Source organism: Beauveria bassiana (genome assembly GCF_000280675.1).
Source record: "Beauveria bassiana ARSEF 2860 unplaced genomic scaffold BBA_S00105, whole genome shotgun sequence".
Classification (NCBI taxonomy): domain Eukaryota; kingdom Fungi; phylum Ascomycota; class Sordariomycetes; order Hypocreales; family Cordycipitaceae; genus Beauveria; species Beauveria bassiana.
Window position 1 is genome coordinate 4,125 of NW_007930940.1, and position 14,645 is coordinate 18,769.

The 14,645-nt window shown below is 46.0% G+C and overlaps 6 protein-coding genes across 6 annotated transcripts; 3 read left to right on the top strand and 3 right to left on the bottom strand.

The window, feature by feature from the left end:
* Nucleotides 1–1,528: 1,528 nt before the first annotated feature.
* On the bottom strand, nt 1,529–2,305 carry BBA_10236 (uncharacterized protein; the record flags this gene model as incomplete). The annotated part of the gene is made up of 1 exon (XM_008605333.1): nt 1,529–2,305. The coding sequence occupies one exon, from the start codon at nt 2,303–2,305 to the stop codon at nt 1,529–1,531; it is 777 nt and encodes a 258-aa protein (XP_008603555.1).
* Nucleotides 2,306–2,688: 383 nt separating this feature from the next.
* Nucleotides 2,689–3,200, top strand: BBA_10237 (ribosomal protein S28; the record flags this gene model as incomplete). Its single annotated transcript, XM_008605334.1, has 2 exons — nt 2,689–2,947; nt 3,022–3,200. The coding sequence occupies 2 exons, from the start codon at nt 2,689–2,691 to the stop codon at nt 3,198–3,200; spliced, it is 438 nt and encodes a 145-aa protein (XP_008603556.1).
* Nucleotides 3,201–3,431: 231 nt separating this feature from the next.
* BBA_10238 (para-hydroxybenzoate polyprenyltransferase precursor) lies at nt 3,432–4,196 on the bottom strand (the record flags this gene model as incomplete). Its single annotated transcript, XM_008605335.1, has 1 exon — nt 3,432–4,196. One exon carries the CDS (start codon nt 4,194–4,196, stop codon nt 3,432–3,434), a length of 765 nt encoding a protein of 254 aa, XP_008603557.1.
* Nucleotides 4,197–5,095: 899 nt separating this feature from the next.
* On the top strand, nt 5,096–8,941 carry BBA_10239 (c-module-binding factor; the record flags this gene model as incomplete). The annotated part of the gene is made up of 1 exon (XM_008605336.1): nt 5,096–8,941. One exon carries the CDS (start codon nt 5,096–5,098, stop codon nt 8,939–8,941), a length of 3,846 nt encoding a protein of 1,281 aa, XP_008603558.1.
* Nucleotides 8,942–9,510: 569 nt separating this feature from the next.
* BBA_10240 (histidine acid phosphatase) lies at nt 9,511–11,264 on the top strand (the record flags this gene model as incomplete). Its single annotated transcript, XM_008605337.1, has 4 exons — nt 9,511–9,810; nt 9,864–10,716; nt 10,942–11,010; nt 11,089–11,264. 4 exons carry the CDS (start codon nt 9,511–9,513, stop codon nt 11,262–11,264), a joined length of 1,398 nt encoding a protein of 465 aa, XP_008603559.1.
* A 91-nt stretch (nt 11,265–11,355) lies between these two features.
* Nucleotides 11,356–12,951, bottom strand: BBA_10241 (geranylgeranyl transferase alpha chain; the record flags this gene model as incomplete). Its single annotated transcript, XM_008605338.1, has 4 exons — nt 11,356–11,738; nt 11,823–12,540; nt 12,616–12,720; nt 12,925–12,951. 4 exons carry the CDS (start codon nt 12,949–12,951, stop codon nt 11,356–11,358), a joined length of 1,233 nt encoding a protein of 410 aa, XP_008603560.1.
* Nucleotides 12,952–14,645: the final 1,694 nt, after the last annotated feature.

Here is a 14,645-nt window from a genome sequence, read left to right on the forward strand (position 1 = left end):
CTTATTAACTATATTAATCTTTTATATTAATAATTTTCTTTTATATTAAAAGTTTTAATTAATAGTTAATATCTTTATATTTTATAGATATTTATCTTTAAAAAGATAATATCTTTTAACTAGTATTATATATAATTTAATAGTCTTATTTCTATAATATTTATTATTATAAACTTTTTATAGTTTTCTTTAAATATTATATTAATATAGTTATAATAATAAAGAAAGAGAAAAAAGTTAATATAAAATACTAGTAGTAACATTATATTAAGGTTAGTAGGAAAAGAAAATAGATTTTCTATCTTAGTTACTCTTTTTAGGTACTTTAGTTTATATAGGGTATTAAATTAAGGTACCTAAAAAGTACTGTGGCGGGGTACGTCACCTAAGGCTCGTCCGGCTAGCAAGACGCTCTCGAATAGCACTACTTATAATCATTGGTTCGCTTAATTTCGCATTACCGAGCATACCTACGCGGGAGGGGGGGTTTTCTAGACATGCCCTATGTGATGTTGTAAGATGCGCTGCCAGGCCTCAAAAAGTCCTAACAGGTAATAAGAAGCCTAACAGGCAACAAGAAGCCTGATAGGCAACAAGAAACCTGACAGGCAATAAGAAACCTAACAGGCAATTATCTAGCTAGCGAAATAGCTGTTATTTTTTTCTTCCCTTACTTTTTACCCCCCTCCTTCCTCACTTCTACACACACACACACACACACATAGCCTTTAACGCACACACAAATAGCCCTCTAACGAAGCTTCTATCTAGCCACGTAGGCATATAGATAAAGGCTAGGTAGAAGCTTCGTTAGAGGGCTGTTTATATGTGCGTTAAAGGCTATGTGTGTAATGTAGCTAACACTAGCAGCTAGCTAACGCTAACGCCAGCAGCTAGCTAACGCTAACGCTAGTAGCTAGCTAACACTAACGCTAGTAGCTAACGCTATTACTATTAAAGGCAGCTGAAAGAAGCCTCTAACACACACATAGCCTGCCTATCTATCTATATATATGCTGGAGGCTTCTTTTAGCTACCTTAATTATGGCGATGGCGATGGCGTTAGCTGGTTGCTAGTGTTAGCGTTAGCGTTAGCGTTAGTGTTAGCTATATCGAAGGTACCTTAAGGGGAAGAGGAGGGGGAGGGGGGTGTAGATAGGAGAGTAAAAAAAAAAAGGAATAGTAAGAATCTACTCTAATAGGATTTTAATCCTAATATGATTTCCTTCTTAACATCTATTAGTCATCAACCTAGATTTTAAATTCATGTAGACAGAATGTTAGCTAGGCCAGGCTAGCAGCCACTACAAGGCCACACAGGGCATGTCCAGAAGCCCCCCCCTCCCGCGTAGGTAGTTCTATAACTAGTGCTATCTGCTCCTCCTTCCTGTACTAAGCAGCGTTGAAATTTCTTAAATGAATTTTGGCATATTATGTACTATGTGAGTGCTAGAAAGGTGAGAAAACGCCATCTGCCCGAATACCCGTTGCGGGACAAGGCCGCCTACTACTCACAGCCACCCCCACCCTAATCCTCATTCCAAACGTCTTTGCTTTCTTGTTCCACGGCACGCATTGCCACAGCAACTTTTTCCAACGTCGAGACTACGTCAATGACGCCCGCTTTGACGCGTTGGAAGTACTCATCATTTGCTTCGCGCCGTTTCCTGGCCAACAATATGTCTGCTTCTGTCTCTTCTTCCAACTTGGCTCCCAGTCGTTCCACATCAGCACCCTCGCTGAATGGCCGCGGCACACCAGCATTCGCATTGCTCTTATGAGGCTCGGCCTCGCTAGCAACTGGCTTAGTGGTGTCCGCAAGCGAAATTTTCGCGCTCCGGAGATCATCACCGACATCTGGGCTCACTTCTTGACGGGAGACAATCTCTGTCGAGCCATCTGCTTCGCTGCGGGCCCACGCCTGCGCCAGTGCAATTTGGGCTGCCCGTAGCTCTGCCAATTTGATATCATGTGAGCGACCAAACACATGAGTACCAGCAGAGGCAGACAGCTCGACTTCTTCAAGTGTTGCTTGCATCTCCGCCCAAAGGGCATCTGTCCGATCTGCCGTGCGGCCGCTATCCGCCGTCTTTGGCGCACGACCGGCCCTCTGCTGATCTGCATGCCATATCGAAGCGCTGCTATCATATGACGAGCGCTCTCGCCTGATACTGGCTGGTCCTGGGTTGGCGGAGCCAGGGGCTAGGATCTCAGGCAAAGTTACATGGGATGCTCCTGGAGATGGATGAAGAAACAAAGACGGAGGCGGATCTCTCTGCTTGCTCTTGGTTCTCGAAAGAGACATAGTGACATTGTGCGCGTGCAGCATTGAGTAAACACCTACCTGATAGCATAGTTATTCCCGGGGCCTAACTATGTAGTCAGCACTGCTTACCCAAGCAGCGAAAAGGTGGAGTACTAAAGACCGTGTCCCCTTCCTCACCTAATCTCGGGTGTGACGCGACTGTCACGTGATGTAGCCCACCAATCCTGAGTGCGTCCTAGGGCCGAAAACCCTACAATGGATTTCTGGCGGGACTTCGATCCAATTCTTCGTCAGCTTCGCAGGCAGTCACATCACCATTCGTTGCGCGATACCCATCTAATTCGGTACGTGCAATTCACCTCGAGCACCTCGCCAAACTCTTCGATATTTCGAATACGTCCGACTAACCTAACGAAGCAATCATGGCTGGAGGCAAACCCCGTGGTCTTAACGCCGCTAGAAAGCTGCGAACGAATCGCAAGGACCAGAAATGGGCCGACCTTCACTATAAAAAGCGTGCTCTAGGCACTGCTTTCAAGTCTTCTCCTTTTGGTGGTTCCTCTCACGCCAAGGGCATTGTTCTCGAGAAGGTTGGTGTTGAAGCCAAGCAGCCCAACTCCGCTATTCGAAAGTGCGTTCGCGTTCAGTTGATCAAGAATGGCAAGAAGGTCACAGCTTTCGGTACGTCTACAAAGCACAGCATAACCCCCGAGGCCTTCCTTTGCGACTATCATTCTAACGCACATATCTCGTAGTTCCCAACGATGGTTGCTTGAACTTCGTCGACGAAAATGACGAAGTGCTCCTGGCTGGTTTCGGTCGCAAGGGCAAGGCGAAGGGTGATATTCCCGGTGTTCGTTTCAAGGTCGTCAAGGTTTCCGGTGTCGGTCTGCTTGCCTTGTGGAAAGAGAAAAAGGAGAAGCCCCGTTCCTAAATCTGGAGCGCAGTGGAAGAAAAAATTGTCCTATTTCGGCATGAGGAGTCCTATCGGCGTGCTCACATTGGCATTTAAGGTTGGGAAATGTATCACGGGAGACTATTGGATTTAGACTCAAAGTCTTCAGAACATGAACTATGAATGTTTCATATACAACTGCCGTGCGATCCAGCCGTCGAGCTTCTGAGGTGGTTATTATTATACTGATATACACTGCTTATGATACAGTTAAACTTGCGTGGACTTGACTTTTGTTAGCGTCGAATTGCGCAGACGAATGAGGTAGTCAACAGCTAGACCTGTGCTGATGACACCGCCAGTTATCCAACAGCCATTAACAAACCACCACCAGCAATTCTGAACACTTTTCAGATTGACACGTTTGATCATGATACCCAGAGCAAGAGCTGCGCCGCCACAGCTACCGACGAAAAATGCAGGTCCAGCTCCTGAAACAGCTCCTGCAGTAGCGAGAAGCCCAATTTGAGCTGCAGCAAGCCCCGTCAGGACTTTTTTCGTATCGGCATCATGCTTTAGCGCAATACTCTTGATTCCAGCTTTAGCATCGTCCTTAATATCCATATGCGCATATATCATGTCGTAAAGAACGGTCCAGGCAATGTTGGACGTATACAGGCAGGCGGCGGCAGTCAAAGCGGCGCCATTTGATAACAAGTCGATACCAAGGGCGGGAAATCCCATTATGGCGCCCCACGAGAATGTCAATCCCAGTACAAATTGAGGATAATAAGTGACTCTCTTCGCTAAAGGATAGCTGGCGACAAACAGCAGGCTGGGAATGCCGTAGTAGAGGCACGGAATTGGGAATTGAACCAGTATCCCCAGTCCAGCCAGTAACTGAAAACCGGTGAATACCAGGCCGTTGAAGGGTGTTACTGCCTTCCGTGCAATTGGCCGTAATCGCGTTCGTGTAACATGCGGATCAAGATTTCGATCCCAAAGGTCATTAATTGTACAGCCGGCGCCGCGCATTATTAAAGCTCCAGAGAAGAAAAGGATCGACGTTCCAACGACGGATGTAATTGATGCCATGGGTTCCGCCATAGGCGCCGCCAGAAGAGTCGAGAAGATGCAAGGGAAAAATAGGTAATAAGTTCCTGTGGGCTTATCGATTCGTATTAGCTCTGCATAAGGAACCCATTTCGCAGGTAGCTTGGAAAGTATGCCGGTTTTTGGCGCTTGATATGCCGGCCGTTTTCGCTGAGCTGGACACGATGACTCGGTCACGGCCTGTAGGCGAGCATCACCCGAGTGAAACAAGACACTTTGACAAAGAATTGGTTGTGTCTGTGTCTTCCGAGTATCAAGGCAGCGCAGAGAAGAATTCGTCTTCACTATACGAGACGTACTTAGCCCCCGAGTGAGGTTGCCTTTCAGGCCTCGCTGTAGCAAGTGGAGGGTCATCTGAAGACGAATGTCAGAAACGACAGCCTGGCGGAAAGCTCAAGACGGAAACAGACCTCCAGATTCTGCGCAGCGGGCCAAGTATATGGATGTCGTCGCAATTGTGCACCCGCTTACGGCTATAAGTCAATGGTTGCGCGAAGTCCCGCTCTAGCTCTCGGTGTGGAATTTTATTTGGTAGTGCTGTGCCCTCGTGCCCAATCAGCCCCAGGTACTGTCACGTGAGAGCGCGACTGAGCGTTGCCCGCGCCCCCCCGGTTCTTATTGTTGTTCATTTCAATTGCGCCGTCTGCATTTTCATCATGACAAAAGTCAGGTTTTCAAACCAGTGCAAATCTCCGTGAAGTCCTTTTCTGCCGCGCCGACATTTCTCTTATCACTCAAAAACAAGATTATGGACCACAGAGTATATTCCTTGCGCGGACACGGCATTTGGTGATAGATCAGCTCCACTCTGTACGGACAAGATGCCAGCAGCGTCGCACCCTCAGGCGAAGTTTGATCCTATATCGCCGGATCTTGACCTGCATTCTTTGGTTGATGAGTTTCCCAACCTGAAATGGGCACAGCGAGTGTCAAGAAACCAGCTGCGCAATTTGGGGGCGCAGGAATTTGAGAAACTTGTTCTTATGCACGTCATCATTGGAGGCAAACCGCTTGTCATCGAAGGTTTCGATGCTGTTCTACCAAAGTGGCTTTTCAGCCCTGACTGGCTGGAGAAAAAATATGACAAAAAGGGTGCGATGCTAAGTGATGCTTTTTTCCTTGATAACCACCTGACTAATACCAAATCAGAAGAACGTGTTCGCGATATCGTGTCGCAAAGCGATGTCCCCATGACGACGGGTCATTATCTGCGGTCTCTGAAGCAGCTGACCAATCAATGGACTCCTACCAACTTTCGCGACGAGAGGCGACAGCGCCTCTACCTCAAAGATATCGACTGCCCACCAGAATGGCACGACGCTCTTCAGAAAATCCTTAACCCGGTTCTTTTTTATCTCAATAGCACTCTCACTCGCACTGGCGCAAAATCGCAAGTTCCAGATGAGTCATGGGAACCTGAAACAGACGCCGCCTCAGCAGGAGATCTCATGTCCAGCTTACCTCGAGAGATGCGCGCAGAAAATTTGATGTGCTATATTGGCCACGAAGGCACTTACACACCAGCGCACCGTGAGATGTGTGCTTCCCTGGGGCAGAACATCATGGTCGAGGCATCAGGTGACGAGCATGGCGAGAAATCGGGCAGCTCGATATGGTTTATGACGGAAAGCAAAGACAGAGCGGTCGTCCGCGAGTACTTTCTGTCTATGCTCGGTCATGACATTGAGATTGAGAAGCATTTCGCACAAGTCAATGCCTGGAAGAAGGCCCCGTTCGATGTCTATATTGTGGAACAGCGCGTCGGCGATCTCATTCTGATTCCTCCTCTGGCTGCTCATCAAGTATGGAACAGAGGCACAAGAACCATGAAGGTTGCATGGAATCGAACAACCGTCGAGACGCTTGAGCTGGCTTTGCAAGAAGCACTTCCTAAAGCACGGCTGGTATGTCGAGACGAGCAGTACAAAAACAAGGCCATAGTTTACTACACGCTGCAAATTTATTACCAGCGTCTGCGATTGCTCGAGGACCATACTGCAAAGACTCAGCTCGGGTTCATAGACCTGGGTCGAGATGCCATGCGAAACTTGGTCCGCGCTAGGCAATTGGCAGCAGACTTCAAGAAGCTCTTCATTCTCTTCACGCAGATACTTATCGATGAAGTGTTTGCATCCAAGGAGAAGGACGTCGAATTCGTCCCCTTTGATTCCTGTATCACATGCTCATATTGTCGCTCGAATATCTTCAATCGTTTCTTAACCTGTAGGCATTGTGTTCGCGCCCTCGTCAACGGCGATGAAGATACGTATGATGTTTGCATGGAGTGCTACGCTATGGGCCGGTCCTGCGTCTGTCTCTCGGGTCTGCAATGGTGTGAGCAGTGGTCTTGGAGTGAGCTCGTCAACAACCACGAGATTTGGCGCAAAATGGTCATTTCTAATGATGGCTTTATCGATGTCAATATTTCCCCGCAGCCACTCGAAGTTGCCAAGCAATTGAGTGGCAAGAGATCAGTCGCTCAAATTTGCCAAGAGGAATTGCGACGACGGCCCTGGAAGGATATCACCCGATCCGAGAAGGAACCGACTCCAATTGACACTGACGAAGGTGAGGACGGAGAGCAATCTAAAGCAAAGATGAAGCGAAGGAAGAAAAACAAAAAGGGCGATGTACGGCGCTGTCACGTGTGCTGTCGCAAAGAGTTTAGCTATCGCATGCAGATATGCTCGAATCCCGATTGTGTCGAAGGGTACTGCTTCGGTGTCCTTTATAGAGCATTCGACATGATGCCGCAGGAAGTCCTGCAGGACGAACACTGGATGTGTCCAAAGTGTCTAGGAATATGCAATTGCGGCCACTGTCGTCGCTCGGGAAACACCAAGCCATATACACCAAAAAATACCTCGCTGGGTCACGACACAAGGTCCGTGGCCGATGACCGAAGTGTTGAAGCTCTTGTTGATTTTCGATTACACAATTTGGCTTGGCTGAAGGCCGCAGGCGAAGAAAGTCGCGGCAGGGATACTAGGCGCATGCAGAAGCTGCGAGAACAAGCGGACACTGCTAAAGCGGAGGATTTGTCTAACGAACACCCCGAACACGACAACGCAAGCTTGGCCGGTAAAGATTCTGCTCAGGCATTATCCCAACACGATGAGCTTTCGGGGTTGCTAGATGGTGGTGGTGCTCGCCAACATGGAAACGAAATCGCGAGGTCCTCATTCACGCAACGCGACGACATTCGACATGGAGTTGAGTCATCATCGCTCTCGGCCCCTTGGCTCAACGGAGACCAAGCTGCAAATGGGCTGAATGGAGATTATTCGTCTTATCCTGATCCTCCGGTCTTCGCAGCCCAAAGGATTGGTATGGGTTACTACGAACAAGACGACACCCCAGATAAAATTCTTTTTGACCCATATCAAGCCCCAACCGCTGAAGATCTGAGAGAAGATGAATCAGACATACCGGAATTCGTCAAGAAATCAATCCGCAGCGCAAAGAGGAAGGCGAAGAAGGACAATGAAGATCCAGACTTCATAATAAAGAGCCATCACCGGAAAAGGCCACGGTCTCAACGAGACCCCGACTATCCCGACAGCATGGACCCTGCCTTGTTCAATGAAGCTCCTGCTACTTTTGGACAGGAAATAGCGCAAGAAGTTGAAGACTCAGATGCGGAAAAAAGTACCTCTGCGCACAAGGGCGATGCAGAGGTCAAAGTAAATGAGCCTCTTCTTAGGCATGCAAAGCCTAAGGCATCCTATGTTGAAGTGGAAGATGTAGATATTGAAGGGTTAAACGACAATGAGCAAGCCAACACGCCGCCAGCTCGCGAAGCAGCCAAGGCAACACCCGAGCCAGTAAAAGAGGGTGCCCCTAAGCCAGCAGTTGACGAAGTTCTTGACCTAGCAGTTGATGGTGAAGTTCTGGAGCCAAAGGAGTTGGAAGCCCAGGTGCACCTTTCACCTTTCAGTGGCGTTTCCGCAAAAGCAAAGCGGCGTGGGCGACCGCCAGCACATTTGAAGCGGCCCTCTGCGGCAAGCTGTGAAGTGCGTTCTACTCCGGAGGAGAACGCAGAAGAGACAACTCCCAGCAACGATGCACGGCGACGCGGCCCAGGTCGGCCCAGAAAGTCCGTATCCGACACGGGCGCTTCGAAACGACTGAGAAACCAAGATGACGAGCGGGCACTGAGAGGCAACAAGCCACGCAGGGGTCGACCTCCTACCTCTAAGGACTCCAAATTACAAAGTATGAAGCGGGCTGCCGCTGCAAGTCAACAGTTCATGTCTTTAAAGGAGCGTATGGCACTCCGTGGGAAGGCAGTCAAGATTGCAAAGCGAGGTCAAGGATCTTCACCCGCACTCAGCGCATCGCAGCCGGATTTCGTACCGAAAGCGACAGGCGTGACTGTGCAGCTGCCTAGCTTCACTCCAGTAAATAGGCCGTCAATCTCCAATCAGGCCTCGCAGCGTAAGGATGCAAATGTCAGCAGTGCTACTATGCGAAAGCGCGGAATCTCTGTCGATACGCCAGAAACAGGCGGGTCAGGAAGCGTCTCGGGCTCCAGTGATGATGATGATATTCCTGCAAGAATTAATGGCACACAACGTGTGCCTAGGTCGAATTTTGTGGCGATTAGAGGGCGCGGGCGGCCCAGAGGACGACCGAGCTTGCGCTCCGGTGGGCGAGGACGCGGCTGAGAGCAACAAGCAGAAACGGGGAACTCGAAACTTATAATTTGAATCACTATTTAATGATTCATTCTCACGGCGCCGCCACCCGGCTTCAGTGTATCGTCACTAGCTAGGTAAAATAAGCCCACGGTGATAACTTTACAGGAATGATGCCCATTTCATAGGCTTGTAGAAATCAGTTATGTCGGCGATAGTCTAGTTTTCATTTATCCCGCTACCATGATATTTTCTATTTCCCTGACGTACAGGTGGCTTGTAGTGGCGCACAAGTGTCAGCGAGCCGCATCAACTGTGCCGCCCACGTGCGACGATAAGTTAGGTAGTTGACCAGTCTGCACCAATGTCGCGCCAATCGCCCGCTAAGGGTCAACGTAACCAAAACACGTGGTATCGATTGAGGCTCGACGGACCCGAATTCTTGCATGTTTTTACGTTGGTGATTCGCATCACTTCTCATCAAGTAGCCCTGTGTCGTTGGGCGTACAGCAAGCACTACCTCGCATCGTGCGAGCATCGATACAGAATAGCCACTGTATCTCGACAAAACAGAACACATAAGAAAGCATCGTCTCCTCATGGCTCCATCACTCGGCTCTTCTGTCGCTGTAGCCTTGAGCTATTTTCTGGGCTGCGGCACGCCGCTTCACAGTGTATGGGCAGCAGAAGTCGATGCCAAATGGTATGCTCCTAGCAAGAATCAAGTCAACGATTTAGAGACAGTACCTACCGCAACTGGCGTGTATGGCTTCATATTCAACTCCTCCCAGACCCCAGACAATGATTACGGAGTTTACAATTGGTGCAATATGCCTCATGTTCGCCGCACAGAGTATGTGAGGCCAAGCGCAGAGTATGAGCTGAAATATGTCGAGCTGGTAAGCTGCTCTCAGGTCCATGTCTCCTTTGTTCGACATTTTGACTCTCTCAGATCCATCGCCACCATAAGCGTACGCCGTATTCATCTAATGCTTTCCCTGAGGAGTCATACCACTGGAATTGTGATGATTCCATGCTCCATTACTACGGACAGCCCGTCTCTGGCCTGAATGCCGACAGGATTTACCAGCAGGGTTATATATCTTCCGTCAATCCTTTCGTACCGTCAGGATGGATTGGTACCTGCAAGTTCCCTCAAATCACCGCGGAAGGTCTTGTGGACTCATGGCAGCATGGAGCTGACTTGTACGCTGTTTATCACGATCTTCTTGGATTTCTACCACCCAGAGGCTCTTCCAGTCTTCCGCCATCTGTCAAATACCGCGTCACCAACAATCTCATTACTAGTCAGGTTGTTGGTATGGTGATCAATGCGATGTGGCACATTACTGAGCCTGTACCAATCCTAGTGCAGGCCCAGGGTATCGACAGCTTGGAGCCGCAGTATCAGTGCAAAGCTACGAGCGATTTGTTCAGCACTATCCAATCCAAGTCCAATCCAAAGTGGCGTCAGCACTTGGATCTCAGCGCAGATCTCTTTCGTACTCTCGACGGCATTTCTGGTGTTCCGCCCTCGGATGGCGACTTCCACAAGTCCTTTGACGCCTACTATGACAACTTGTCCGCTCGCCAGTGCCATGCAAAGCCCCTACCGTGCAAAATCCTGAATGGCCGCAATAACACAGACTGTGTGTCTCAGCAGCTCGCAGATGCAGTCTATCGTTGGGGCAATTGGGAGTACAGTCAGATATACCGTGACAACTACTCGTCTCTTGACGCAAGCTCTGGATCCTTTGGCGTATGGATCGCGGAACTGGCAGCGAACATTCGCGATGTGATCGCAGGTAAGAGTAGCACTATATATTACCATAATGTTGCCCATGATGGATCTGTGTCCCGTCTTTTGTCTGTTTTGCAGATCGATGAAATGGTCTGGCCTGGGATGGGATCCGAGGTTGTCTTCGAGATTTACCGGAAAAAGCAGCAATCGGCTCCCACGCCGATAGCGACCGCAGTCGCACCTCAATGCAATCACGATAATTGTTTGCGATACATGATACGCCAATCAGCGACCGCTTCATCCTACTGTTATCAGCTAGCGACCGCAGCCGTTTCATGGCCGTCACAATGTGGCGGCAGTGAGTCTCGTGTCGCATCAGCTTGTTCATGTCTGGATCGTCCCTCCTCAACTTTACCCTCCTCTCCTACTAGCACAGATGGACTTTCTGCAAATTACTACGTGCGCGTGCTTTTTGGAGGGCAGATCATGCGTTCATCTACACCTGCACTCGGATTCATGGATATGATCCCGATTGAACAGCTGCTATCATATTTTGAAGGCTTGATCGGTCGAAATGCCAGCAAGATCAAGGCCAAATGCAGCGGCAACTAGGACGTGCCCTTGTATAAAGAGCTGCTACATTACCGCGCAGCAGAAGATTACGATATTTAGCTATCTTCTGTAATCCAATCAACTTATCAAATCAATCAGGTATCTTGAGCTTCTCAGCTAATTCTTGCCAGCGATTGAACCGCTGGGGGTCCAGCCTCTTTATGCTCGCCACCCAGCCTACAAGCTCCTTCGATTGCTCCACACCCAATGGCTCATTACGAAGTTTGTAAGTAAGCAGCGTGTACTCGAGTAGCATTTCGAAGATCCACTTGACATCATGATAGTCCTCCAGGAGGTCTTTAATAAAGTCAACTTGGCGACTTATCAGTTTGACTCGATCATCGACGACCATCTCAGGTACGATGGCCAGATTTGCAGGTTGCTCAGCGACATTGAAGATGAGATACTGGTGGTAGTACCACAATGATTGATCTTCTGGGCCGACATTCAAACCACGATCTATCATGGAAAACTCTAAGGATCAAATTAGCATGCGGCTCTGGAGCTGATACGGTATACAGTTCACTTGTCACTTGCCTTCATCAAGGAATGCTCTACGCAGCGAATCATTTGCATTGCGCTCCACAAGAAGCCTCGGTATCAACTGGGCACGGTTGTGCCATGCTGAGAAATTCGACAAGTTGAGATTTACCATTTTTGTCGTGTAAGCGAATTCCGATTCGACCATACTCTGGCCGTCAAGCTCGCTGGACTCCAAATGAGATACAACGTAACGCCGATACGCCCAGGCATGGTAGTTACGCTGGTCCCGACTCAGCATCTTGCTGACCAGCCCAAGTTCCCCTTGCCAAATCGATTTGACTGACTCAACGGGTAGCAAAAGCGTAGCCTGTTCCAATGTCCACATTCTATAGTTCCATATCCAGTAGCACTTTGGAAGGGCGATCAATAGCGGCAGAGTAAATATTAGCTCGTCTCCAATGATTTTGGAGGATTGATTAGTTCCTTCTTCAGTCCCGCGTTCCTTATTGCGGCCTGGAGCGGTAGTATGTTGGCTTGCGGTAGGTCGGTGTTGTTTCGGTTCAGCTCCGCTAGAGTCAGTAGGTCGTAGAGACCGCGACGAGCATATGGGCTCTTTGCTGTTTTTAGGATACTCCGAAGCTCCTGGTTGTGGCGACTTCCGACTCTGCTTCATCAATAGCCCAGACATGAGGCAACGTCGCCTCGTGTTCCACACAGTATAATATTCGGGGTTAATGCGCAGAAGCTTCGTGGTCAGTTCCAAGGTCGCTAAATCAAACTGTGATTTCGAAGTCTGATGAGACATACTTGTCAGTCAACTTCTCATTCTCGTGATGCAGGCAGACGCGAGGCAAATGGTCAGTATCACCTGAGCGCGTAACTGGCTGTCGAGAGCTCTGTATTTTTCGATATTCTCACAGTCTTTCTTCAGCTGGTCGGGACTTCGGTCGCGCTCGGTTCTAGGTACGCCATGCTGTGTGTTGAATGTAAGCAGAAGGTCCACCAAAAAAAATTCAGCATGTGTATAACGCATACACTCGACATGTTTCGCGTATTAATTTGCGGTTGCAGCAGTCTCAAGTGCAAGAACCGGTAGCTTGTCGAGGAAGGCTCCTTGGGGTTCAACCTCATCAGTGATCACCTTAGTAACTAGGTAGGTGGCTGGTGGGGTACCTACAGTGGGGTTCCAAAAGTCTGTCACCATGGCGAATTTACACCTAAGCCTATCTATTTAAAGTTTATATATTATTAGTTCTAGTTAATACAGAGTCTTCTAAAAAGAGTATAATATAGATAATCACTTAATACTTATTAAAATAAACCTTTATCTATTTTTATTATAAAATAAGGCTAATATTAAATATTAAATATTAAAAATAAAAATATTTATTTATCTTTATTATAAAATAAGGCAAGTATTTAATATTAAAAAATGAAAAAATCAAAAGATCTTTTTTATAAAGGGCTTATAGTAGATTATAGTAGAAGGATATTCTTAAAAATCGTAATTATTTAGAAAATTTAGATAAATTATTTTTTATTTTGAAATATAAATATTTAAGTATTTAACTATATAATATCTTTTAGTTAAATCTTATAATTATTACTAGAAGAAATATAAAGGTATATTAGAGGTATATTTAGGTATAAATTATATCGTGGTAATAGACTTTTAGAACCCTACTGTAGGTACTTATATAGGAGGGCGGCGTTTTCATATATTTTCAAGACATGTAAGCATAGATAGGGGCTATCAGATAGGATACTAGAAATATCTAATATAATAAGGAATACTTCTAATATACTATATAATAGGCCTTATCTATACCTATATACCTTAGAAATATTTCATCTACGAAAAGCTATCAGAGGTTATATCAGAATACCCCTCTCCCGCGTAGGTAGTAGATATGTACATTGCAGTTTTAGCACGTACTAATTAGCCTACATGTACAGTGGGTGTAGGTACGTTGGTAGGGCTGGATAGCACTATGCTTCACAGTCGGCGTGCGAGGAGCAGCTCGCTTCTCTTCTTCATCATAGATCCTCTTAAGAGTGTAAAGGCGGTATTTAATGCAGACAATGTACGGATTAGGTGTGGCTACATCAGTGTGCTAGCACTTCGTACGGTGCACCATTAGGACCGATTTTTGCAAAGTTACTTTTTCGTGCTAATAAGTCCCAAGTCACCAGATTTATAAGGAGTATAGGCGACTCGTAAGAGGGCTCTTTTTATCTATATAAGATGCTTTTTCATACCCCTATTAGAAAAGGTACTTTATTAACTAGGGTTAAATTATAGCTAATTAGAGGGTTAAGTAGAGTAGTTAAAGTTATATATTTTTATAAAGAAATATAGAAAATTATAAAAAAAACTAGATTATATTACTAGTTATTATAAGTTATCTATTATTAAGAAACTTAATATTAAAGTATAAAATACTTAACTCTATAATTTATACTATATTATACTAAAATATAATATCTTTAAGTACTTATACCTTAACTAGTATAGTTATTATCAAAGTAATTTCTAAATAAATAAATAAAGAATTAATTAAACTTTATTTTTATATATTATATAATTATTAGAAAGTATAATTATAAAGATATTAATATTTAAAAATAATATATGTTAATACTTTATAATATATTATAATAATACTTATAATAATATTATAAAATAAAGATTAAGTATTATAAAATATTAAAATATAGTACTTTTTAATATTTATTTCTTATAAAGTTATTATATTTAAAAGACTTTAGTTATAAAATAATCTTTAAGGTTATTAATAATTATAAAATTATTACTATCTCTTTTTTACTAGTTTATTAATAACTTATCTTTATATATTTACTCCTTTATATATAACCCCTTTATATTCTAGTTTATCC